The 25,721-nt window shown below is 43.6% G+C and overlaps 2 protein-coding genes across 2 annotated transcripts in view; one reads left to right on the top strand and one right to left on the bottom strand.

The window, feature by feature from the left end:
• The window catches only part of ascc1 (activating signal cointegrator 1 complex subunit 1), a 163,320-nt gene that overhangs the window by 56,107 nt on the left and 81,492 nt on the right, over positions 1 to 25,721 (bottom strand). The gene's annotated exons all lie outside the window — the stretch shown is intronic.
• Positions 17,729 to 24,713, top strand: scd (stearoyl-CoA desaturase (delta-9-desaturase)). Its single transcript, XM_084135077.1, has 6 exons — positions 17,729 to 18,157; positions 18,303 to 18,527; positions 20,323 to 20,453; positions 21,085 to 21,290; positions 21,766 to 21,998; positions 23,169 to 24,713. The coding sequence occupies exons 2-6, from the start codon at positions 18,320 to 18,322 to the stop codon at positions 23,366 to 23,368; spliced, it is 978 nt and encodes a 325-aa protein (XP_083991203.1). The 5' UTR covers positions 17,729 to 18,157; positions 18,303 to 18,319; the 3' UTR covers positions 23,369 to 24,713.

Raw genomic sequence — 25,721 nt, 5'->3', positions numbered from 1 at the left:
TTCGACTTTTAGGAGCATTATTATTTAACATTATTGCTTATTATTATTTAGAATTTATTATTATTATTTTTGTACTCTCTCTCTCTCTCTCTCTCTCTCTCTCTACTTTATTTCATTATGTTCTATATATGTCTATTTGGTTGGTCAATTGTAATAATCATAACAATAATTCTATCTAATTCCATCAAACCCCTCCCATCTCATAATGTCCGCTTTCAGACCAACAGCCTCTCCACGAGCTTTTTCTATTTCTATTTCTATGGATAACAGTTTCACCCGGCGAGGAATGATGACGTGTTCAAACTCTACACTTCCCCGAATAACGTTGCCATTAAAATTAAATAAAGGCAGGGAGATACACACAATCTAACTCTATAACAATAATAATGTGTGTTGCTGTGATCATGTTTGATGGTACAAATAATTGCATTTAAAAGCAAATTTAATGTCTGATCCCAAAATGATTGGAATCTTTGTTTTCCATGAAATGCACAGTAGATGGCGCTATAGTTCAACTTAAGCTTAATGCAAAAATACTTTTAAATGCATCGAATACTGTTTTTACATTCGGGCTAAATGGCTTGTGTGGATGAACATAATGTTGTGATCGGTGTTTACATTAGAAGTATGGGTATGTTTGTTTGTCACATGTTTAGAACTGATATCATCTCTTTTTTTAAGGGCAACAATCTTTATGCTGACAAAATTACATATAATGTTTAGATGTAGCTACAGATAAAATAGTTTTTGTGCTTATGCAGAATATATAGCCTACAGAATGTCCTATTCTGTATATATTCTGCTAATCATAAATTAAAGGAATTTATAATTATTGGCGCATATAACATAAATAAAATATTTACACTTTGTTGCTTTCTGGGATGAATGAGCTTCAGAATCTTGCCGATATGCTGACATCACGACATGATCAGCTTCACACACTGCAATGCTCATGATAACTTTCGTTAACTTTGATGCCATATCAGCAAAATTGACTAAAGATGCTGCACGCTTGTTTCTCTGGCGCATAAGAAAAAATAATTTACTGCAAAATAGTTTCATGTTTAAACCCAGACAGTGTTTCGGCCCAGATCTGGCACATGTGGATTTAACGTTTCCCAGATGTGGGCCGGATCTGGGCCGACACGTTTATATTTTCATAATTAGGTTGTAGAGCAGAGAAAGTATGAATGGAGAGCACTTACATTGGTACCAATCTGTAGTCAAGTCTCCTTTATTTATACAGCGCTTTTTACTATACAACAGAGTGTTTCAAAGCAGCTTTACAGAGATAACAGGAAAATGATGCAACAAAGTTTGTTTCTAGAAGAAAATAGCGTCACAGTCCAGCTTAAGTAAGTTCATTTGTCACCGCTAGGGCCGAGGACAACCACCACTCCGGAGGAGCTACACCAAGAACACCAAAAGTCAGACAACGACGTGATGTAAAAGCTTGATTCTTTTTATTGAATATAAAAAAAACACTTTAAAAGAATGCCACTGCCACAGAACTCTTCGTAAGGGCCACTCGTCGGAACGCGGCTTCAGTGGAGGAAGGCTCAGGTCAGCCGCCAGTTGATCACCTCCTTGCACGGAGCGATACAGGGGGGAGGGGAAGGGACAAGGGACGGATGCCTTCGGTTAAGTAACAGCAGTGGCTGAGAAGCTCTGCCCACAGGACCACAATAGAAGGGGGGAGGAGGGGACGAGGGACGGATTAGTCCAGGGGCCGGGACCTTCAGATGGCAGACAGCAGACCAATGTAAGTATTGGGCAGGACACAGGAGGCTACAGGTAAAGATCGGCGGACGGTGGGTTTTCTCTTCTCACAGGACAGCATCAGATAACTGAGTGTCACCTCTCTTTCACAGGACAACGGGGATTTGACGGAGGACCAGGACCTTTTGGTGGGGAGCAATGAGCAGTATATGGTAGGCAGAAGGCAATGACCGTCAGAGGAAATACAGTACTCAGCAGTAGGTGGCGGGCAGGGCACAAGGGGCTACAGGTGGGTGGCAGCAGACAGTGGGCTTTCTCTTTTCACAGGACAGCATCAGATACTGGGTGTCACCTTTCTTTCACAGGCCAGCGGCAGTTGGGATGCAGCGACGGATAATAGGATCCCTTACAGGGCAACGATGGCCGAATGCAATGGCAGAATACAAGTTCTCTATGTTCACAGAAGCACAGTAGTGAGTACAGAATCCAGCAGTTGACAACTGAGTTTTCTTACCGCAGGGCAGCAACGGCAGATTGCAGTGGCGGATAGCAGTTTCTCTATGTTCACAGATCAACAGTGGTGAGTACAGAATCCAGCAGTTAACAACTGAGTCTTCTTACCACAGGGCAGCGATGGCAGAATGCATTGGCGGATAGCAGTTTCTCTATGTTCACAGAACAACAGTGGTGAGTACAGAATCCAGCAGTTGACAACTGAGTCTTCTTACCACAGGGCAGCAACGGCAGATTGCAGCGGCGGATAGCAGTTTCTCTATGTTCACAGAACAACAGTGGTGAGTACAGAATCCAGCAGTTAACAACTGAGTCTTCTTACCACAGGGCAGCGATGGCAGAATGCATTGGCGGATAGCAGTTTCTCTATGTTCACAGGACAACAGTGGTGAGTACAGAATCCAGCAGTTGACAACTGAGTCTTCTTACCACAGGGCAGCAACGGCAGATTGCAGTGGCGGATAGCAGTTTCTCTATGTTCACAGGACAACAGTGGTGAGTACAGAATCCAGCAGTTAACAACTGAGTCTTCTTACCACAGGGCAGCGATGGCAGAATGCATTGGCGGATAGCAGTTTCTCTATGTTCACAGATCAACAGTGGTGAGTACAGAATCCAGCAGTTAACAACTGAGTCTTCTTACCACAGGGCAGCGATGGCAGAATGCATTGGCGGATAGCAGTTTCTCTATGTTCACAGGACAACAGTGGTGAGTACAGAATCCAGCAGTTGACAACTGAGTCTTCTTACCACAGGGCAGCAACGGCAGATTGCAGTGGCGGATAGCAGTTTCTCTATGTTCACAGGACAACAGTGGTGAGTACAGAATCCAGCAGTTAACAACTGAGTCTTCTTACCACAGGGCAGCGATGGCAGAATGCATTGGCGGATAGCAGTTTCTCTATGTTCACAGGACAACAGTGGTGAGTACAGAATCCAGCAGTTAACAACTGAGTTTTCTTACCACAGGGCAGCAACGGCAGATTGCAGCGGCGGATAGCAGTTTCTCTATGTTCACAGAACAACAGTGGTGAGTACAGAATCCAGCAGTTAACAACCGAGTCTTCTTACCACAGGGCAGTGATGGCAGAATGCAGTGGCGGATAGCAGTTTCTCTATGTTCACAGAACAACAGTGGTGAGTACAGAATCCAGCAGTTAACAACTGAGTCTTCTTACCACAGGGCAGCGATGGCAGAATGCAGTGGCGGATAGCAGTTTCTCTATGTTCCCTATAATTCTTGGTTCCCCACCGGGCTGGACGATCTCCGACTAAGCTTTCAGAGTGCTGGTAACATCAAACTTCCAAATACTCGTGCATGTATCAAAACCACTTTAAATCTTCACACGTGCTCACTTCAATCATCAGAGACTGCAATGACACACCGCTTAACAGTGAAAAGAGTACCTTCACTTCAGCTCGTCGGGCCGGCGGATCCACTATGATGATACTTTCGAAGGGAGACACCAAGTTCGATCAACAATCCGTAATTCAGAGCACACTCGTGTCTTCAAACTGCCGCCTCTGCCTCTCGTCTTCTCGTAACCTCGACTTTGATCAAAACCGCCCTGCTTATCTGCGCACTCGTCTCTTCAAACTGCCACTTCTCTCTTTCCAGACCGCCACGCACACCACACGCTTACTCGTTCCCAACACACGCTCAAATAGCCCCTTGATTATCCACTGCAGCTGTCGCTCATCAATACGGACGGCCATGACAGGTCACCGGAACCGGCCTGGTGTTACACCGGAACTGTTTCCCCAAGGGAACTCGTTCCGTTTGTCGTAGTTCCTTTTCGTCACTCGGTGACATCCTCCCTCACCATTCCGTTCTAGTCCCTAGAACGGGGGCCAGACACCCATTCTCCATACCTTGTCGGAGGCAATCCTTGGGTCTCTCGTTGCAAGCGTCTAGGTGGCACGGCGGGTTCTAGTTCCCTTGGCTCGACTTCTGGGACCCTGGGTAGCACAGCCCAGCCCACCCAAGGCAATCCTTGGACCACAGGGGCTGATGAAACCTCAGTCTGCTGCCTAGGATAGTTAGGACAGGGACGAAGCAAATTTCGATGTAACACCCTCTCAGGCCCTGATCTTCCCTCCGGCCGGATAGTATACACTGGCTGGTCAGGGCCCTGTCGTCGTTCTACCACATACGGCACAGCCTCCCACCTGTCACTGAGCTTGCCCTTCCCTTGGCGTCGATTGTCTCGTACCAGCACCCGCTCCCCCGGTAACAAGGGAGCCTCTCTGGCCGTCCGGTCGTACAACCGTTTGTTCTTCCTAGCAGCCGTGTCGAGATGATCTGAGACTGTCTGATAGGCAGCATGTAACTGTCGATGGTGTCTGTGCACCCACTCAGTAGTAGTAGTCGAATCCCCGGGCCCAGCCGTCCCTAGCAGCAGGTCTGCAGGCAAGCGCACATGTCGGCCGAACATCAGGTAGGTAGGAGCATAGCCCGTTGTGCTATGGACGCTGTTGTTGTAAGCCTGTACTAAGGCTGGTAGGCTATCCATCCACTGGCCCTGGCGGTCTGAGTCCAAGGTCCCCAACAAACTCAGCAGAGTCTGGTTAAAGCGTTCACACACCCCGTTCCCCTGGGGATGGTACGGAGTAGTATGGGTCTTCTTGCACCCATAAAGTTGACACAGCTCTCGGATCACCCGGGACTCGAAGTTCGGCCCTTGGTCAGAATGGAGAATTTCAGGGCACCCAAAGGGCTGAAACACTGCCCTCCAAAGGGCCGTTGCGGTCCACGCATACTTGGTAAAAAGATCCGTAACTACCAGGATATTCTGATACCGATCCATCGGTCGACTCAGCGTCAGGAAATCCATAGCCACCATATGAAGAGGGGCCCTTGGTCGTACTGGGACTAGAGGCGCTCTTAATTCTCTCCTAGCCTTAAACAGTGTACATCGAGGGCACTCCTGCACGTACGCCGCCACATCCACATCCATCCCGACCCAGCAGAAATGTCTTCGCAACAAGGACACAGTTCTCTCCTTCCCCTGGTGTCCCAATTGGCTATGATACGCCTGGAGCAGGGGCCGAATCTGGGCTTTCGGTACCACCACCTGACACACGGTCTCTCGAGTCGTTGGGTCCTGGATAGTGCGACAAATCACCCCATCTCGCAAACTTAGCCGCTTCCAATGTCCCAGGAGTTTCCTCACCATCTGGGTCTGGACGTGCCTTTCCTCCGCCCCCGGGAGTATACCTTGCTCCAAGTAAGCCCGCAGAACCACCAGTCCCTCATCGCCTCCTTGCCGCTCCCTCCACCGTAAGGGATCCCATCCCCAGCTGATCGGGACGTCCTCCCGTTGTACTCCAGGTGCCTCAATCGCTCCCACCATTAGCCCTTCTTTCAGCTCTGCCCCCAACTGCTCCTCCTTTCGCTCCACAGGTAACCGGGACAGGACATCTGCGTTAACATGTTCGCGGCCGGGCCGATACTGCAGCTGATAATCAAAGTTGGCAAGTTGGGCCACCCACCTCTGCTCTACTGCTCCCAACTTTGCTGTCTGAAGATGTACCAGCGGGCTGTTGTCAGTGACCACCAGGACTTTGGCTCCCCACAAATAGTCTTTGAACTTCTCGCACATTGCCCACTTCATGGCCAGCAGCTCAATCTTAAAGGAACTGTAGTTGGCGTCATTCCGCTCAGCTGGATGGAGACTCCGACTAGCATATGCAATCACTCTTTCCGCTCCTTGCTGCCGCTGGGCCAACACTGCCCCCAGCCCGAGGTTACTGGCATCTATATACAGGATGAATGGCTGAGCAAAGTCCGCATAGGCCAAGATTGGAGCCTGCAACAGCTCCTGTTTCAACCTCTGAAAGGCCACTTCACAGTCTGGGCTCCAGTCTACTGGAGGGGACCCACGGCCACAAGGACGACTTGATCCCGCAAGCAGTTGATTCAAGGGTTTAGCAATCTTAGAGAAATCCTGGATAAAGCGTCGATAATATCCCACAAATCCCAGAAAGGACCTCACTTGCCTCACCGTCTTAGGGGGATCCCAGCTCTGCACGGCGGAAACTTTATCGGGGTCTACTGCCAGTCCTGCAGCCCCTACCCGGTGGCCCAAGAACTTTACTTCCTTATGAAAGAGCTGACACTTCCCAGGCTGGAGCTTCAATCCGTACCTCTCCATAGCTCGGAATACTTGTTCGAGATGCAACAAATGGGAATCAAAATCAGGTGAGTATACAATCACATCGTCCAGGTAGACCAGAGTGGAGTCCACCAATTGCCCTCCCAGGCACCGCTGCATCAGGCGTTGAAACGTAGCAGGGGCGTTGCAAAGTCCAAAGGGCATCCGATCCCATTCAAACAATCCAAAGGGCGTGGTAAATGCAGTCTTTTCCCGGTCCCCTTCCTCTACCTGTACCTGCCAATATCCGCTTGCAAGATCAAGTGTAGAATACCAGGCAGCGGAGTTAAGCTGGTCAATGAATCCTCAATCCTAGGTAAGGGGAATGCATCCTTCTTGGTAACCTGGTTTAGCTTCCGGTAGTCTACACAGAACCTCCAAGCGCCAGTTTTTTTACGTACCAACACAATCGGGGCTGCCCATGGACTGCTGCTCTCCCGGATTACCTCTTGTTCCAGCATCCCCCTCAACAAGGTACGGATCTCAGAGTATAAGGTAGGTGGAACTGGGCGGTACCGCTCTCGACTAGGTGCTGCATCTCCGGTAGGTATCACATGCTTCACTGCATCCGTACATCCATAGTCCTCTTCATGCGTTGAAAAGACATGCTGCCATTTGGCCAAGAAAGTCTGGAGTTGGTACGTCTGCTCTTTTTCCAACCCTTCCCCTTGCAACGACTCCCCCCGAAGGTGTGCTGGCATTCCGTTTTCGGAGGATTCGGACCATGGCTCACCCGATGTCAGGGCCACTTCAACCACTGTTGCACTCACTTGACAGAAGCGAACCTCTTGCTCCTCCCTCACTTGATGGGGACCCACCGAAGTAATTCGTGCCAACCGTTGATGACGGTACAGGTAAGCGGGGTACAAACTCACATTCCTCACCCGTACTAAAACTCGGCCCCGACAGGCCATGGCCAATCCTCTTGCCACCTCTACACTCCCAGTGGGCCTCTACCAAAACCCAATCTTCTGGACCATACGTCCGAGCAGGGAGACGGACCCAGACAACTGCCTCACTTCGGGCCGGGACAGAGAGGGCATATCGACAGGCCACCCGGCCAGTATCTTCCCGGTCCCTTTGAGAACTTGCCACCTGTACTCGCCGGCAATCCGCGACGATGCGCTCCCACTCCCGCTTCTCGGCCAAAGGAGTGGTACGGGGTGGCCCCACACGAAACAGTTCTTCCCAACACTCCATGATCACGTTCATCCCCAGCAGAGCTTGATGTGCCCCCAAGCAAGAGTCTCGAACGACTACAATCCCCTTCTGAGGCACCACAGTCCCGTGGATCTCAAAATCGGTCACTCTATATCCGATGTACGGGATATCCAGGCCATTTGCTCCCCGCAAGGTGAGCCAGGGGGCTTCAGCTTCCGGCACACAAGGATCACTGAACAGTTCTTTGGACAAGCTCTCAGCGAGCAACGTGACCTGCGATCCAGTATCCACCAGGCACTGAACTTTCACACCATTCACCTTGATCTCCACAAGAGGGCAGTGTCCCACCAGGCTACCTCTGGGGATTGAATTTAAAGAGGGGTCAATCCAGGGGGTCCCGACCACTTGACCCACAGTGGCCGGTCGTCCTAAAAACCCCGTTGCGAGTTATGGCGAGGGCCGCACTGACGACTATAATGCCCAGGCTCTCCACAGTTATTACAGATGGGGCGCCCCTGTGCGTCCCATTGGAACTTGGGGCCGGTGGACCGATCTGGCCGTCGTCTTAAGTCTCTTTCTCCATCTGAATATGACCGTTCTCGAGGCAAGACTGGATACTCTGGCCGTCTACGGCGAAATTCCTCCAGAAGGGTTTTAGACAACTCTGCCATTTCTTCACGTACGTCTTTCATGAACTCAGCCCGCAAGATTTGTTTCCAGTCTGACGACCCAGGAGGTACAGGGACACTGGCTCCGCTCACAGCCATACACACAGAAGAATCCACTACCTCAGCGTGGTCCCGCTCCAGGGCCAGGGCCTCTCGGCGGAGATCTTCGTAAGTCAAAGCCAAATCTTGACGCAGCTGTCGTCGCAAGCTCTGCCGAATAGGGCCCTCTCGTAACCCCAACAAGAATTGGTCTCGCAATAGAGTCTTTCCCTCTCCCAGACCATGATCTCTTCGTCCCTTTAACCTGGTGTACTGTTCTCGTAAACACAGGGCAAATGCCCGTAGGGTTTGTCTAGGCCCCTGCTTGCAGTTAAAGAATTGTGCTCGTAGCACCGCCACTGGAGTGGAGTCGCCGTATTGCCCAGTCAAGAATTCAAAGATGGCTCGTGCAGTAGATCGAACTTCCTCGGAGGCAGCTTGAACTTCTCGTTTCGCCTCACCTTCCAGGGAATTCAGAACGAACTGGGCCTTCTGGGTCTCACTCAACCCCTGTAGTCCCGCCAGATACTCCACTTGTACTCTCCATTCGGCAAGATTTAACTCTGATCCAGGCCCGCCATACTTTTGGGCCCACGGAGCACCCATAAACACGGGTGTAATCGGAAGCCGGATGGCCGGCAATTCTTCGTCCGCCATAATGGGTCCTTGGCTGCTCAACTCCGAGTGGTACCCTGCCGACTACGCCAAAATATGTCACTGCTAGGGCCGAGGACAACCACCACTCCGGAGGAGCTACACCAAGAACACCAAAAGTCAGACAACGACGTGATGTAAAAGCTTGATTCTTTTTATTGAATATAAAAAAACACTTTAAAAGAATGCCACTGCCACAGAACTCTTCGTAAGGGCCACTCGTCGGAACGCGGCTTCAGTGGAGGAAGGCTCAGGTCAGCCGCCAGTTGATCACCTCCTTGCACGGAGCGATACAGGGGGGAGGGGAAGGGACAAGGGACGGATGCCTTCGGTTAAGTAACAGCAGTGGCTGAGTAGCTCTGCCCACAGGACCACAATAGAAGGGGGGAGGAGGGGACGAGGGACGGATTAGTCCAGGGGCCGGGACCTTCAGATGGCAGACAGCAGACCAATGTAAGTAGTGGGCAGGACACAGGAGGCTACAGGTAAAAATCGGCGGACGGTGGGTTTTCTCTTCTCACAGGACAGCATCAGATAACTGAGTGTCACCTCTCTTTCACAGGACAACTGGGATTTGACGGATTTGAAGGCAATGACCGTCAGAGGAAATACAGTACTCAGCAGTAGGTGGCGGGCAGGGCACAAGGGGCTACAGGTGGGTGGCAGCAGACAGTGAGCTTTCTCTTTTCACAGGACAGCATCAGATACTGGGTGTCACCTTTCTTTCACAGGCCAGCGGCAGTTGGGATGCAGCGACGGATAATAGGATCCCTTACAGGGCAACGATGGCCGAATGCAATGGCAGAATACAAGTTCTCTATGTTCACAGAACAACAGTGGTGAGTACAGAATCCAGCAGTTAACAACTGAGTTTTCTTACCACAGGGCGGCAACGGCAGACTGCAGCGGCGGATAGCAGTTTCTCTATGTTCACAGAACAACAGTGGTGAGTACAGAATCCAGCAGTTAACAACTGAGTCTTCTTACCACAGGGCAGCGATGGCAGAATGCAGTGGCGGATAGCAGTTTCTCTATGTTCACAGAACAACAGTGGTGAGTACAGAATCCAGCAGTTAACAACTGAGTTTTCTTACCACAGGGCGGCAACGGCAGATTGCAGCGGCGGATAGCAGTTTCTCTATGTTCACAGAAGCACAGTAGTGAGTACAGAATCCAGCAGTTAACAACTGAGTCTTCTTACCACAGGGCAGCGATGACAGATTGCAGCGGCGGATAGCAGTTTCTCTATGTTCACAGAACAACAGTGGTGAGTATAGAATCCAGCAGTTAACAACTGAGTTTTCTTACCACAGGGCGGCAACGGCAGATTGCAGCGGCGGATAGCAGTTTCTCTATGTTCACAGAACAACAGTGGTGAGTACAGAATTCAGCAGTTAACAACTGAGTTTTCTTACCACAGGGCGGCAACGGCAGATTGCAGTGGCGGATAGCAGTTTCTCTATGTTCACAGAACAACAGTGGTGAGTACAGAATCCAGCAGTTAACAACTGAGTCTTCTTACCACAGGGCAGCGATGGCAGAATGCAATGGCGGATAGCAGTTTCTCTATGTGCACAGAACAACAGTGGTGAGTACAGAATCCAGCAGTTAACAACCGAGTCTTCTTACCACAGGGCGGCAACGGCAGATTGCAGCGGCGGATAGCAGTTTCTCTATGTTCACAGAACAACAGTGGTGAGTACAGAATTCAGCAGTTAACAACTGAGTCTTCTTACCACAGGGCAGCGATGGCAGAATGCAGTGGCGGATAGCAGTTTCTCTATGTTCCCTATAATTCTTGGTTCCCCACCGGGCTGGACGATCTCCGACTAAGCTTTCAGAGTGCTGGTAACATCAAACTTCCAAATACTCGTGCATGTATCAAAACCACTTTAAATCTTCACACGTGCTCACTTCAATCGTCAGAGACTGCAATGACACACCGCTTAACAGTGAAAAGAGTACCACTATGATGATACTTTCGAAGGGAGACACCAAGTTCGATCAACAATCCGTAATTCAGAGCACACTCGTGTCTTCAAACTGCCGCCTCTGCCTCTCGTCTTCTCGTAACCTCGACTTTGATCAAAACCGCCCTGCTTATCTGCGCACTCGTCTCTTCAAACTGCCACTTCTCTCTTTCCAGACCGCCACGCACACCACACGCTTACTCGTTCCCAACACACACTCAAATAGCCCCTTGATTATCCACTGCAGCTGTCGCTCATCAATACGGGCGGCCATGACAGGTCACCGGAACCGGCCTGGTGTTACACCGGAACTGTTTCCCCAAGGGAACTCGTTCCGTTTGTCGTAGTTCCTTTTCGTCACTTGGTGACAAATTGATGGTTCATTTTTTTTGTAAAAAAGTAAATTTAGTTTAGTTCATTTATATATATATATAGCCGCTCTGGAGAAAAACGTGATGTTATCGTCCAGCTCAGTTCAGTTGGTGTCAATGCAGGCAGATCAATAATATTGTTGAATATTAAAGGTATAATGGAAGATTTTCTTTTTCCGGGTGGATCATCAAGACTATTGGTCCTCCTAATTGTCAATCATTCTGGTGATATGTTTACGTAAGGCCGTCGTACGTGCTCGTCCTTAGGTAGTTTTCGCTTTCGTAAATAGATTTTCACTTACCGGTGGCGAGTCTGACATAGTGGAAAAAGTGCAAATCTTCTTTCTTTTGGAAAGTAGGCTTGTATGAGCCATGCCAACAGCAACTTGTAAACAGAGCGTGCACGAGGAGAACTAGGCTCGTGCATGCTCTCTCGTGCACACGTTTAATAGGCGTTCCCTCTCGGGAGCAGGTAGAGTGTTGCGCATGTGCATTTTTTCTAAAAGTGGAGAGGGCGGTTCTTTTCTAAAATTCGGGAAAATCCTCCACTAAATGTTAAATGTCCCCAACTAAGTAAGCCAAAAGCCAGTTCAGCCAGTTCAGCATGGAGTGCCCCAAGGCTCAGTACGAGGACCGTTGCTGTTCACTCTTTACACACCGCCTGACGTTAGTTTTCACTGTTACGCTGATGATACTCAGCTCTATATTTCTTCACGCCCTGATGAAACATACCAATTCACAAAACTAGCGGAATGCATTGATATAAAAAAATGGTAATTTCCTACAACTAAATTCTGAAAAACAGATTCTAATCATCCTCCACACGAAGTAACCTAGAACACTGTCTAACACTGTCTCTGTCAACTCAGTTAAGAAGTGAACAGTCGATACGACAGTCCTTCACACGGACCCGATGACCAGCTTCGGCTCCACGCCGGCGGGATGAGTCCATCTTACATTTACATTTACATTTAGTCATTTAGCAGACGCTTTTATCCAAAGCGACTTACAAAGTAGGACTAGATTAAGCGAGTCATCATGAAGAGGCAAAAAACAAAAAGCAGCGCAAGAAGTGCTCAAGATACAAAGTTCAGGCATTATTCAGAGTAGCATAAGCCCGATAAGTGAGGTTTAGAGGGAAAGGGGAGGTTTTTTTTTATTTTTATTTTTTTTATTTTTTTTATGAGGTTAAGTGCTCACGGAAGAGATGGGTTTTCAGATGTTTTTTGAAGGTTGTCAGGGATTCTGCATTCCGGATGAGGGAGGGGAGAGCGTTCCACCAGCATGGAACTGTGAATGAGAATGTTCTGGAAAGTGATTTTGTGGCTTTCTGGGATGGAACCACGAGACGTCGCTCGTTGGCCGATCGTAGGCTTCTGGTAGGGATGTTCTTCAAGCAGAAGAACTGAATGAGTATTTGAATGCTACCGATCCCGAATCCCAGATCTGAATTCTGACTTCCCAGACAGCAACATAGTGTCGGCCCACATCTGGGCCGTGTGGAATCCATGTGTACCGGATGTGGGCCGGATCTGGGCCGACACTATGTTGCTGTCTGGATTGTGATGCAACCAGAATCATAATAACTGGAGAACTGAGCGACTGAGTCTGGTTTCTCCAAGTGTTTTCTCTCCGTTCTGTCACTGATGGAGTTTGGGTTGTTGCCACTCTGGCTTGCTTAGTTGAGGACACTTAATATTTAACAATGTTGTTGATCTGACTGCACTGACGCTGTGTATCAGAACTGAACTGAGCTGGACGATTACATATATTTTTTGCAGAAATGCTTTATGGATGAAATTAACTTGATGATCTTAACGACGAAACTGAATCAACACTGAACGGACTTCGCCCGAAATGCATCATTTTCCTGTTAATCTCTGTAAAGCTGCTTTGAAACGATCTGTATTGTATAAAGCGCTATATGAATAAAGGTGACTTGACATGGCCATGCTTTGGCTTGAGGTCAACCTTTTGGCCCAAACTCACCAAGAGAGCATGAAGGTCAGCTATTCGCTTGACCGATGCTAACGCAAGCCAGACAGCAACATGGTTTCGGCCCAAATCCGGCCCACATCCGGGCCGTGTGGAATCCACGTGTAGCAGATGTGGGCCGGATATGGGCAAGATGGTCCTCACTGCAGAACACGAAATCCAGGGGGAGGAGTTAGATCCAGATCCAATTCCTCCCACCTTATATCTAAACCTACCCATCTCCACCCCCTGATCCCTAAACTCACCCCTAAACCTACCAATCTCCACCCCTTAGATCTGGATCCAACTCCGCCCCCTGGATCTCGTGTACTGCAGTGAGGTGCTACTGATCTGGGCCGACACTATGTTCCTGTCTGGGCAGCTTTTAAAGGGTTAGTTCACCCAAAAATGTAAATTCTGTCAGTAATTACTCTCCCTCATGTTGTTCCAACCCTGTAAGACTTTCGTTCGTCTTCAGAACACAAATTAAGATATTTTTGATTAAATCTGAGAGCTGTCTCACTCCTCCATAGGCTTCTATGTTATTGAAACTTGCCGGCCCAGAAAGTTAGTAAAGACAATGTTTAAAATAGTGCAAGTGACTACAGCGGCTCAACCTTAAGTTTATCAAGCGACGAGAATACTTTTTGTGTGCAAATCTAAACAAAAATATCGACTTTATTCAACTTTTCATTTTCTTCTGTGTGTAGATGTGAACTCACTCAGAGAAACACAGGAGAAAATGAAGAGTTGGATAAAGTGGTTATTTTTGTTTAATTTGAGCACAAAAAGTCTTCTGTGTGTATGCCAGGTTAAAGGTCCTCCATCTGGTCTCTGCGCAGTTTGTCAAAAGCCAATTGTCTTTCTTTGGAACGAGGAAGTAGCGTCTGTAAAAGCCTGAATCGCTGCTGAAACTTTCTCTGTGACACACTATTATGTAAACTGAGCCAAAACACCCATTTTTGGTAACATTTGGGTGATTGGGATGGCAGATCTTATCATTGATTTAGTCTAAGCATATTTATTACACAAGTTAGTTCATACGTTGATATATTTTCATAAGCAAGATTTATTTTTCTGTTCATCATTATTAAGTCCATGTGTATTCATCCTCAATTCAGTACGACACATGTAAAAAAGTCCAAAAGTCATTGAAATGTGTAAACAAGTAAAAAGAAAAAATGGTTCAGGTTCAAACTTCAAAAAAAATTATGTAAACTGACCCAAAACCTTTTTCTTTTCTTTTTTTGGTAACATTTAGAGAAAAGGTTGAGTGACCCTTTCCACAACAAACAGTTTGACATGGTGTATTACTGAAAAAAAAAAAAAAAAAATAGTTGGTTAATTAGGGGTTGCACAAATAAAAAGGTTGGGAAACACCGATTTAGAGCATGCAGAGCTTATGAATCTGAATTCTGACTTCCCAGACAGCAACATAGTGTCGGCCCACATCTGGGCCGTGTGGAATCCATGTGTACCGGATGTGGGCCGGATCTGGGCCGACACTATGTTGCTGTCTGGATTGTGATGCAACCAGAATCATAATAACTGGAGAACTGAGCGACTGAGTCTGGTTTCTCCAAGTGTTTTCTCTCCGTTCTGTCACTGATGGAGTTTGGGTTGTTGCCACTCTGGCTTGCTTAGTTGAGGACACTTAATATTTAACAATGTTGTTGATCTGACCGCACTGACGCTGTGTATCAGAACTGAACTGAGCTGGACGATTACATATATTTTTTGCAGAAATGCTTTTTTTATTACTGCAAAAAAAAAAAAAAAATTAATTGGTTAATTAGGGGTTGCACAAATGAAAAGGTTGGGAAACACCGATTTAGAGCATGCAGAGCTTATGCAACGGTTCTCTCGCAAGGTTAATCATTTTCTTAATTAGCTAAGCCTTTAAGCACCATCCCAATCACACAATATCATGCTGTAAATTAGTAGTGATTACAATTTTATGAAAAGCTTATGTCATTTTTCTCACTTCATGCATTTCAGGCTCAACTTCCTGTTTGATGCCCCGCCCACATTGATGATGTCACACCAATCAGGGCATCCAGTTTTGATGATGTGGTCTCACAGATAGAGCTCAGCTAAAACGTGTTTATTTTCACATGAGAAATAAACTGTATAGTTTTAACTGTCCCATTTTAACTATTGTCCCATTAACCCTTAATTCACCCCTAGCTGTAAATGATTCAACAGTGATTTTATTAACAGCATGTATTTTGAGCAGTAAAGATAACAACTTGTTTGGTTAAATGCATAAAAAGCTCAAAATTATAGTATATAATAACAGTTAATTAATATGCAAACTGTCATGCTAGTAAGAAGCCAGAGAATCTAACGGTTTCGAGTCTAAAGTGGATGTTGGTCATGAAAAAGACGTCAAGAAACTAATTCAGAGAAATAATGCTGACTGCGAATTGATTTAAAGCATTTATACTGTCACTCCGAGATTTTGCATGGTAAACCTTGGATTTTAATACAGTATAGTGCATTATAGTAATTGTGGCTTGTACGTATTGTAGTATTTAATGTATATTCAAATCAATTATATTCTATATCAGTGAGACACACCCATCTTAACAATTTCTATATAACGCTTTATCTTGTCCTAGGCTAAAAGACCATAAACATTACAGATAATGTTCAAATTATCAGTAAACATACATATATCTTAAAAATAAGTCATGTTTCGACTGACACGGGTGATGTTAGGTCAGTGTTTTGTCTGTCAGTCAGTTGAGGGAACACCAATATGGCTCCTCGAACACTTCCGGTGAATTTCGTTTTAATGAATCACTTCTGTTTGAACTCATTTTTTAATCTTAGTTTAATTTTATGAATTAAACAGCTTGTAAACATACTGATTTATTTATTTATTTATATAACCCGTTAAACAAAGTAGGCCTGTTATGCAGTCATGAAAGATATTTCTAAACCTTTTTGGCATGAAACAGAGTCGAGAACCTCTGGGATCCCACTGGACCTTTTTATCTAAGAGTGTTTGGCTTTGTTTAACAGAAATGTGTCTTATTAATCTTCAGAAATAGTCCTTTTGTAATGTGGATGTTGCATTCCTGTTGTGGATGAGCGGGTTTTTGTGCAATGGTGAAATCAGGGCAAAGGTTATAATGATCTCATGGCATGTCGATATCATTATCTGGATCGGATCTTGTGGAATTAGCATGCAGTGTCTCCTTTATATCAGTTTGTCATCGGGCCACATGGCGCACTGCCCATCAGACGGACACGGTGTACGGGGGAAGTTTGGACATGCATGACCACATATGACTAATTATATGCTCAGAAAGAGAAGAGTATGAAATGTATGAAATGTATGTTTCTCAATGCACAGAAATAATAACACAGATTTAAAAATATTAGTGGATCCGGTCTTCGGACAGCTGAGGAATTCCTCACAAACTTGTGAGAAAATCAGGAATCCTGCAGGACTGATTGAGAATTACTGTTAATAAAATACTGACCTGTTCTCTTACTTTTATATACCAGCAAAGCTACTCTGAACTTGAAAAACTTTATATAATTTACAGCAGTCAAACTACTCATTTTTAAAATACGCTTAAAAGATCAAATAAAATAAATAATAAATGAAAAAGAACAATCTTTTAATATAATTTAAATGTAATAAATTGTAATTTATTTATATTTATAAATAGGCTACAGTATATTAGCCTATATGTAATTATTTATTTACTTTTGTTTTATTTTATTATAATTTATTCCCTTTACAAATTCATAAAAACACATTGGTAACACTATATAATAAGGTTTAGTAAGTTAACTAACGTGATAATGAACTGCACTTCTACAGCATTTATTAATCTTTAATGTCAATTTGAACATTTACTAGTACATTATTAAAATCCAAAGTTGTATTTGTCAGTATTAGTTAATTCACTGTGAACAAACAATGAACAGCTGTATTTTTTCATTAACTACGTTAACCAACAAGTGTTACCAAAATATTCATAGTAATTTATTTATAATGTAGCTATTAGATTATAATTTGTTTCACTTACAAATTAATTTAAAAAAAAAAGAGAATAACAGATTTCTTTTTAAATAACCGAGTCAAAAATAAATAACTTGTTAAAAAAAACGGACGAATTGGTGAATCGATTCCTTTAAATTAACAGTCCGAACAAATCGGTTCACAAAAAAATGAGTCGTTTTTGATTATATAAAACTAAAACCTGCCTTGAAAACTCTAAACGCGAGATGAAAACGCATCATATGAATGCTCATCTTCTGTATGATTTGTTTTAAGTAGAAGTAACACCCAAAATTGTCCCAGGCGATTCATTTCAACGAATTGATTCATTTATTTTACATGCGTAGGCTGTCCATTAATCAAAAGAGTTCTGAAACTGAAAACTAAGCAAGGCTTTTGGGAAAACACCTGGGTAACTGTGTTTCACTCGGCATGTTATCAGCGTATCAGTATTTAGCATCATTTATGTTCGTTATAAACTGATAATAAAAGAACAAGTCGTAATTGTAAATAATGACGAGCTTGTGAAGTGATGAAAGAGGGCTCGTGGCCGTGACAGCACGAGCTCTGATTGGCTGGAGAGGAGAAACTCCTCGCCGGTGGGGTGAGCGCATTTACGGTATAAATACGCGAACCGATTCTGTCAGAAATTCGGTTGTACGGGGATGCTGGTGTGAAGTTAAGAAAAAGAAAGCGAACATCAGATGAGCATCAGCCAATCCGTGCATTCCCTTTAGGGTGGTGTCAAACTCTCCGACCAATCACAGCGCGCTATTCCTCCGCTCGCGACAGCACTACGCATCACCATCCACAGCGGCGTTACAAGCTAGCGTGTGTGTCCAGGATATTCTCAAGTTCTTGTAATACGATCTTGCACGTGCGTTGAATTCTCACTCACACCCTTTGCATCAGTCTGGTAAGTTTTGGTGTTCATTCCTGAGAAAATGTATTTTTTTGTGTGGCGTCATGACCCAGTTTATGCTAGCTTTGCTCTGGATCTGCTGCAACGCACTTGCATTGAATGTTAGACTTAACGAAAGTGTGTGTTTTTGTGTTGACAGTGATCATCATCTTCATCATGCCTGATATGGATATTAAAACTGCAGTCTGGCGTCCAGAGCAGTCCGTGGAGGACGTGTTTGATACCACATATAAAGAGAAAGAAGGGCCTAAACCTCCCGTCGTCATAGTTTGGAGAAATGTGATTCTGATGACTTTATTGCACACTGCAGCTCTATATGGGCTTTTGCTGGTACCATCTGCATCTGTCTTCACACTCATCTGGAGTGAGTATTAAAATCACACATTGCAACACACAGATAGATGTTTTATATCAAATCAACTTCCTTAATAACTAGAGCACGGAAAGAGATATTTAGCACAATGTTCACGCTGCTCATTTCCAAACAATTGCTAATGATTCATGCACTATATTTGAATGCATCTTAAATCTCATTCATATGTGCTTATTTAGTATAAGACAAAATGACTGATTATATGCAAAGTAAAATCTTTAGTGCGGGTTAGAAAGTTTAAGGGAACATCAATATGTTAATTTTATGCACTGACTGTAAAAACTGCCACTTCTAGCTCACGTTTCTTTCAAATGGTTTACTTGCATGTTTTTTGTTTTCATCATGAATGAATGATTGTTTAAATCACGTGTTAAGGAGAGTTGTGCGCGATATATATCGGTAACTATCCAGATTTCTTTTGGTTGACAAAAGCCCATTTTTAGGTGCCTCTTCCCATTAAGTTTGGGAAGATGGTTGGCGCATGTTTCGTTCCCAAACGCATGTTTAAAGCAACCCAAACTCAGAGATGGAGAAGCATTTACTGCGAATCGACACTGAAAGCACTGGCGGGACATGAGCTGTTCATGTGGAAGTAAACACTGTGCTGAGTTTCTCTCTGAAACACGCAGTGCATATTTATTTAAATTGCACTGAGCCATAGGGTTGTGCAATATATATATCGTATATGATAATATTTTTAATGATGTGTGATCTGATATTGTGGAGTACGTCCCTCACTTTACAGAAACACACACTGTGATGTAGTCTAGTAGGTTAGAATAGTGCGCTTAAGCATTTACAGCGTGATTTACTCCACTAAAATGCATTTATAATGCTCTCAATATTCAAGATAAGAGCTCTCAATATTCTTTTATATTTATATCATTTAATATACTTAATCAATATCACATGAAGAGTGACATTTTTCTCCAAATATCAGCATTATTACACATGTGATATTGATTTAACGCAACAATTCAGTTAGAAAAGTGACTTACATTTTAGACACAACATTGCCTGTTTTTGTTCTGTTTCGCCAATGAAAATAGTTCCAAACAAAGCAACAGGACTGTTTTGCGTCTCTGTGCAACACACAATTTGTTTCATTCCTGAATGAATGAATCGGTCGAATGAATCATTCAATGACTCACTCATTACGACAAACGTTTCATTCCTGAACGAATCAGCCGTTTGAATGAATCGGTTGAAACTTATTGACTCACTCATTAAAAGTGACGTGCTGCCACCTACTGGCGGTTTTAACTTCACATTTAAAGTATCTTTTCATATTTTAAATAATTTCTAAATATCATTATTCAACGTTTTACATTTAAAAAAGCCGAACATAATTTATGCATTTGTAACTGCAGGTTAAATGCATTGATGAGCTGCATCAAACACACTTATATGTGTAAATGCATGTAAACGCCTCTTCAGATGCAGATTCTGGGTTTCCTCTGCATTGCAAAGATTAATAACACACTCGAAAAAATACAAAGGCAATAACACGCTCGAAAAAATATCGTCTAATTACCATTTTTGAGAAAATCCGATATCAATATCACACACTCCTAGCCGTTACTTTACTAAGGATGAGTTTTTCCAGCATATTTGCTCAAAAATACAGATGATTTACGAGATGCATAAAGTCCAGGTGTGTCATTGAACTGACATTGTGTAAAAGTGCATGAAAAATTAAACATTAGTTTTGTGGCTCTGAGGAACTGCATTAATTTTTCAGGTTATTTGCATAAGAATATAATGGCTTGTTGTTTGTTTCCCGCAGTGTTCGGATGCTTCTTGTTCAGCGCTCTGGGAATCACCGCAGGCGCTCACAGGTTGTGGAGCCACAGATCGTATAAAGCGTCTTTACCTCTCCGGATCTTCCTCGCCTTCGCCAACTCCATGGCTTTCCAGGTAAAGAAGCCTGAAGCATCTCAGGTTCACAGAGACATTAATCTGTCATGATTGCGTACATTAGTATAGAGTTGAGTCTGGCTTTGCCTTTGGCTTGCTCAGTTGGGGATATTTTGGGGATATTTAATTTTATTCTATCAATCAATAAATTCCACTAGAAACAAACTTTGTTGTATTATTTTATTTTAATACTGTGAAGCTGCTTTGATACAATCTGTATTGTGAAAAGCGCTATACAAATATACTTGATTTGATTTGATTTGATTTGAGTCACACATTCACTCTGAATGTTAGAATAATACAGTAGTCAAACATTTGAAGTGGATTAAAAAAAAGTTGTCCTAAGACAAGAACAGGTATTGTTCAAAATTCCTGTATAACTTTGATGAAAGGTTTTAATCCACTTCAAATGTTGATTATTCTAACGTGTGGAAAACTGTAGTAAAGTGAAGCAAACTCTGAAATGGCACAAATGTAAGTCTGGGATCAAACATGATTAATACCTCCATATAAAGGTTATTATTTGTGCATTAACTGATAGATTTGAAGGAAGTCGTATTAAAGATGTAGTGTGTAATATCTGTGCTGAACGAGTGTAGAAATGCCTCTTAATCTGCTCTCTCCGCTGTAGAATGACATCTACGAATGGTCACGCGATCATCGCGTTCACCACAAGTACTCAGAGACGGACGCCGACCCTCACAACGCCGTGCGCGGGTTTTTCTTCTCTCACATCGGCTGGCTTCTGGTCCGTAAACACCCTGACGTCATCGAGAAGGGACGCAAGCTGGAGATCAGCGACCTGAAGGCTGATAAGGTCGTCATGTTTCAGAGGAGGCAAGTCTGAAATCAAACCGGACACTAAATGAACCGTCATTGGCCACTTAAAGGGGCAGTGTGTGATTTTTAGCGGCATCTAGTGGTGAGGTTGTGAACTGCACCCAACAGAAGTTACGGTGGCCGACAGGAAGTGATGTCGTCGTCTGAGACAGCAGAGAGTAGCCAGTTAAACAATGAGGTTTCTTTACAAAGATTAAGTAAAAAATTATATTTACTTAAATATTTAGTAAAACAATGTTATTGCGAATATTATTGTCACCTGTTCATCATTGTGTCAGTGTTTTATTCGCTGACTTTAGCTAGTTTAGGGCCACTGTAGATAGAAATGGCTCATTCTAGGGTAATAAAACATAACGGTTCATTATGTACACCACTGAAAACATAGTTATGTTTATGATATTGCATTTCTGTCAACAGATCCTCCTAAAGATGCACGTTTAACTAAGTTTGATTGACCTCTTGTGATTCTCAGGTACTACAAGCCGTCTGTGCTGCTGATGTGCTTCTTCGTTCCGATGTTTGTGCCCTGGTTCCTGTGGGGCGAGTCGCTGTGGGTGGCGTATTTCGTTCCTGCCGTCCTCAGATACACGCTTGTGTTGAACTCCACCTGGCTGGTCAACAGCGCCGCACACATGTGGGGGAACCGGCCCTACGACAGCACCATCAACCCCCGGGAGAACAGATTCGTCACCTTCAGTGCCATCGGTACGTCTCGCACACACTCCCGCAGTTCACACCAGCTTAAACTCGAACGATAGACATGAGAAGAGAAGAAAGAAATAGTCAATTACATTCTACAAGATTATTTTTAGGACATTTCAGCACATTTAACCTCAAGTTCAACTCCTCAGTGATGTAATACAAAACACACAATGACGTACTCGTTCAAATATTTATACATCATTGTAAGTGTTTGATTAACTTTTTTCATTTTTACTGACTTTATTTTATAAATCGTTGCGTTTAATAAAATAAGATGCTAAGGAGAATCACAATATTGAGAATTAAAAAACAAAAACTATAATAAAATGTTGATCATAATGATAATTGTGAAAGAAAATTGTCATGAAAATCTATCATGGATTAAATATAAAAAAATACATCTAATATAATTTCTTATATATATTTGATACTCTAAATAAGAAACTAAAACTGCCAGTACGTGGCGTTAACGGTCTAAATGAGTGAGTCATTGAATCATTCATTTGATTCGTTCAAACGGCTGATTCATTCAGGAATGCAGTAAATGGCTCTCTTTATGAACGAGTCATTGAATCATTTGTTCACCCGATTGATTCACTCAAAACACTGATTCATTCAGGAATGCAGTAAATGGCTCTTTATGAACGAGTCATTGAATCATTTGTTCACCCGATTGATTCGCTCAAAACACTGATTCATTCAGGAATGCAGTAAATGGCTCTCTTTATGAACGAGTCATTGAATCATTTGTTCACCCGATTGATTCGCTCAAAACACTGATTCATTCAGGAATGCAGTAAATGGCTCTTTATGAACGAGTCATTGAATCATTTGTTCACCCGATTGATTCGCTCAAAACACTGATTCATTCAGACACGAAACACGGCTGTGTGTTGATCGGAGACGCACAACACTTGTGCTCTGGATTTATTGGTAATGTTTTACTTTGAGAACAATAGCATGTCTAAAATATAACACAATATTAACTCATCTATTGAACTGTTGTATAAAATCAATATCACATTTGCACTTGTGCGATATTGCTCAACTATATCATGATATAAATATGAGACACAAACGCATTTTTGCATTAGGAAGTCTAATTTCGTCTAGTTCGGCTGCTCTTAGATTGCATATTAATGAGTATGTCGGATCTCCTGGTTTATTCCTCAGGCGAAGGCTTCCACAATTACCACCACACGTTCCCCTTCGACTACGCCACCAGCGAGTACGGCTGGAAGCTCAACCTCACCACGTGCTTCATCGACCTGATGTGCTTCCTGCGCCTGGCGAGCGACCCGAAGCGCGTGTCCCGGGACGCGGTGAACGCCCGAGTCCAGCGAACCGGAGACGGGAGTCACAGGAGTGGCTAACCTTCAATCCCATCATCCCTCAATCCCAACGAACTGCCAGCCGGAAAACAAGGAGGACAATCGGTCCTTCCAGTGACGGGGAGTTTCGACGACAGTGTTGAAGCTTCTGCTTTAAGTTCCAGATGACAAATGTTCTTTATCCCAGTCTAGCCTGTGAAGCTTTAACGCGGGGATCCGAGCTGTGTGTGTAGCGCTTATTCAGATTTAGTTTCCGGCTTGTTGATGTTTTTGACGCCCCAGTCCGAGCTTCAGTAGCTGACGTGCCAGTTTTCCTCAGTTTTCCTCAACGCAGGAGCGAAACACCGACCCCGTCACCCTGGCGTCTTACCAAATCTAGCTGTGCAATTTGGGAGAAATTAAATCTATTTAATATTTAACATCAGCTGCACCTTAACGAATCAAGCAATCGTATTTAATAATTTAATATTGCCAAACTGTTTTGTTGCCATACTTGCACAAATTGTCCATGTTTTGGAGGAACTGTTGGAATCTGTTGTTATTAATGATGCTTGATTTCTAAGTGTTCGACCTCAGCACAGAAACGGTTTGTAAATCTCTTTTTGTTTGTTTTTGTTTTGTTTTCGGATCGAGATCAACTCACTTGCTGTGAGTAACGTTGCGTATAATTTCATGTTAAGACATTGACGGAGGATCCAGAAGCCGGAGTGAATGCGTGACAATGATTGAGCGTGTTGATTCTTGTACTGTAAAATGTATAGTTTGATTTTGTATTGTAATTAACTGTGCAACATCATCCAGATCTGTTCCTACGTTAACGTTTTCATCTTCTAAAACACATCTGGAGCGTTAATGTAAGCATGCTGTATTAATACAGAACTCTTTTCTATTGCATATGGATACAGATCTTATGAAACACTTACAGTAATTATAATAATAATAATACGGGCTCTGCTGGTGTTATTGTCCAGATTGCCAAAAGCGTTTGTTGCATGCATGCCGAACCGTGATGTGTTTAATCAAACATAATGTATTTTCAGAGATTTTTCAATGCTATTTTTCCATGTTTTTCGATTTTCCTTTGACAAGTTGCACGTAGTTAAATAGTTTGGCAACTTTAAAAACGATTTGGATTGTAATTCCTTACAGACTTTACAGTGACTGAAGACGCCACTGTTCCTCTCACAGGACAGATCGCCTTATTTTCACTCGAACTCTCGTGACTCGAGCGGTTGTGATATTTCTCATGCTGTTTGGAAGAAGCCGTTGGCTCTTAAAACTAATATGATGTTCTTGTTTGTGATAACAGCCTGTAATAGTGAATAGACTCTTGTTTCTTAATCTATTACTGGAAATAAAGTCTCAAGCAAAGAGCTTCTCAACTTTCTGACACGTGCACTTCATTTCCTAAAGTGTTTTTGGGGACATTCTTTTAGCAGTTTTTCTTGAATTTTTAATTATAACACAATGAAAAAAAAAAAGGAATGTAAATAAACTGGATGGAAATATAGGAGCAAAGTTCACTCAGTGAGAAATTTACAAATCAGGTTAAAATGTTATAATCCGTCCTTTGACATGATGATGTCTTTACACTGCATTATTTTCCCAGGCCGTAATTAGTCCTGCGTGTCTGAACTCGTCTGCATTCACTGGAAAGTTCAGTCTGGAAGTGCAGTGTATGCTGTTAAAACTTGCTTAGTGAACAGAAACAGTTCTTGCACTCATATTCATATTCAGAATCATATTTTAACTAATAATTACGTTTTTATTTATTTAAACGATGTAAGCAACAGGAGGCTATTATAAAGACAAAAATGATAAAAAATGCCATTACTAAATATAAACTGTTTTATTAATGTCATGTGGCGTTGTGTCAATATCCTCATTTGATCAGACACACACACAGTAGTGTGTTATTCCCGGTCATTGCGGTGCTGCGTCACAGCGTTCACAACATCCCGGGAATTTCAACAGCAGATCAACGTCAGCCAATCAGAATCCCCGTGTGACTCCGGCGGACCAATCAGCGAGCTGTTCTCGAATGTTCAATGCAGCGCTGAAATGAGACATGATGTTCATGAACGGCTCACTTTGCGGTTTCAAACCGGTCACATTCTTTCAGACTCTCACGCCTTTGTTGTATGTGTGTGTGTGTGTGTGTGTGTGTGTGACACACCCCATTAAACCCACCGGAAACACTCGTAATCAACTTTCTGATGTGTTTACGGAGTTCTCCATGAGCGATAGTGCAGTTTATCCCTCAGAAAAGACGGTGCGTCATATAAGCAAAATAAAATTGCATGTGATACAGTTAATAATTTGGTCTAAAATAGTCTATTAATAATTATTGATTAACCAGATGCACTGGTTCATGATAAAGGATTTTTTTTTTAAA

This window comes from Abramis brama (assembly GCF_963993115.1).
Source record: "Abramis brama genome assembly, chromosome: 14".
NCBI lineage: Eukaryota > Metazoa > Chordata > Actinopteri > Cypriniformes > Leuciscidae > Abramis > Abramis brama.
Note: the sequence above shows the minus strand (reverse complement) of the source record. Positions and strands in the feature narration are given on the sequence as shown.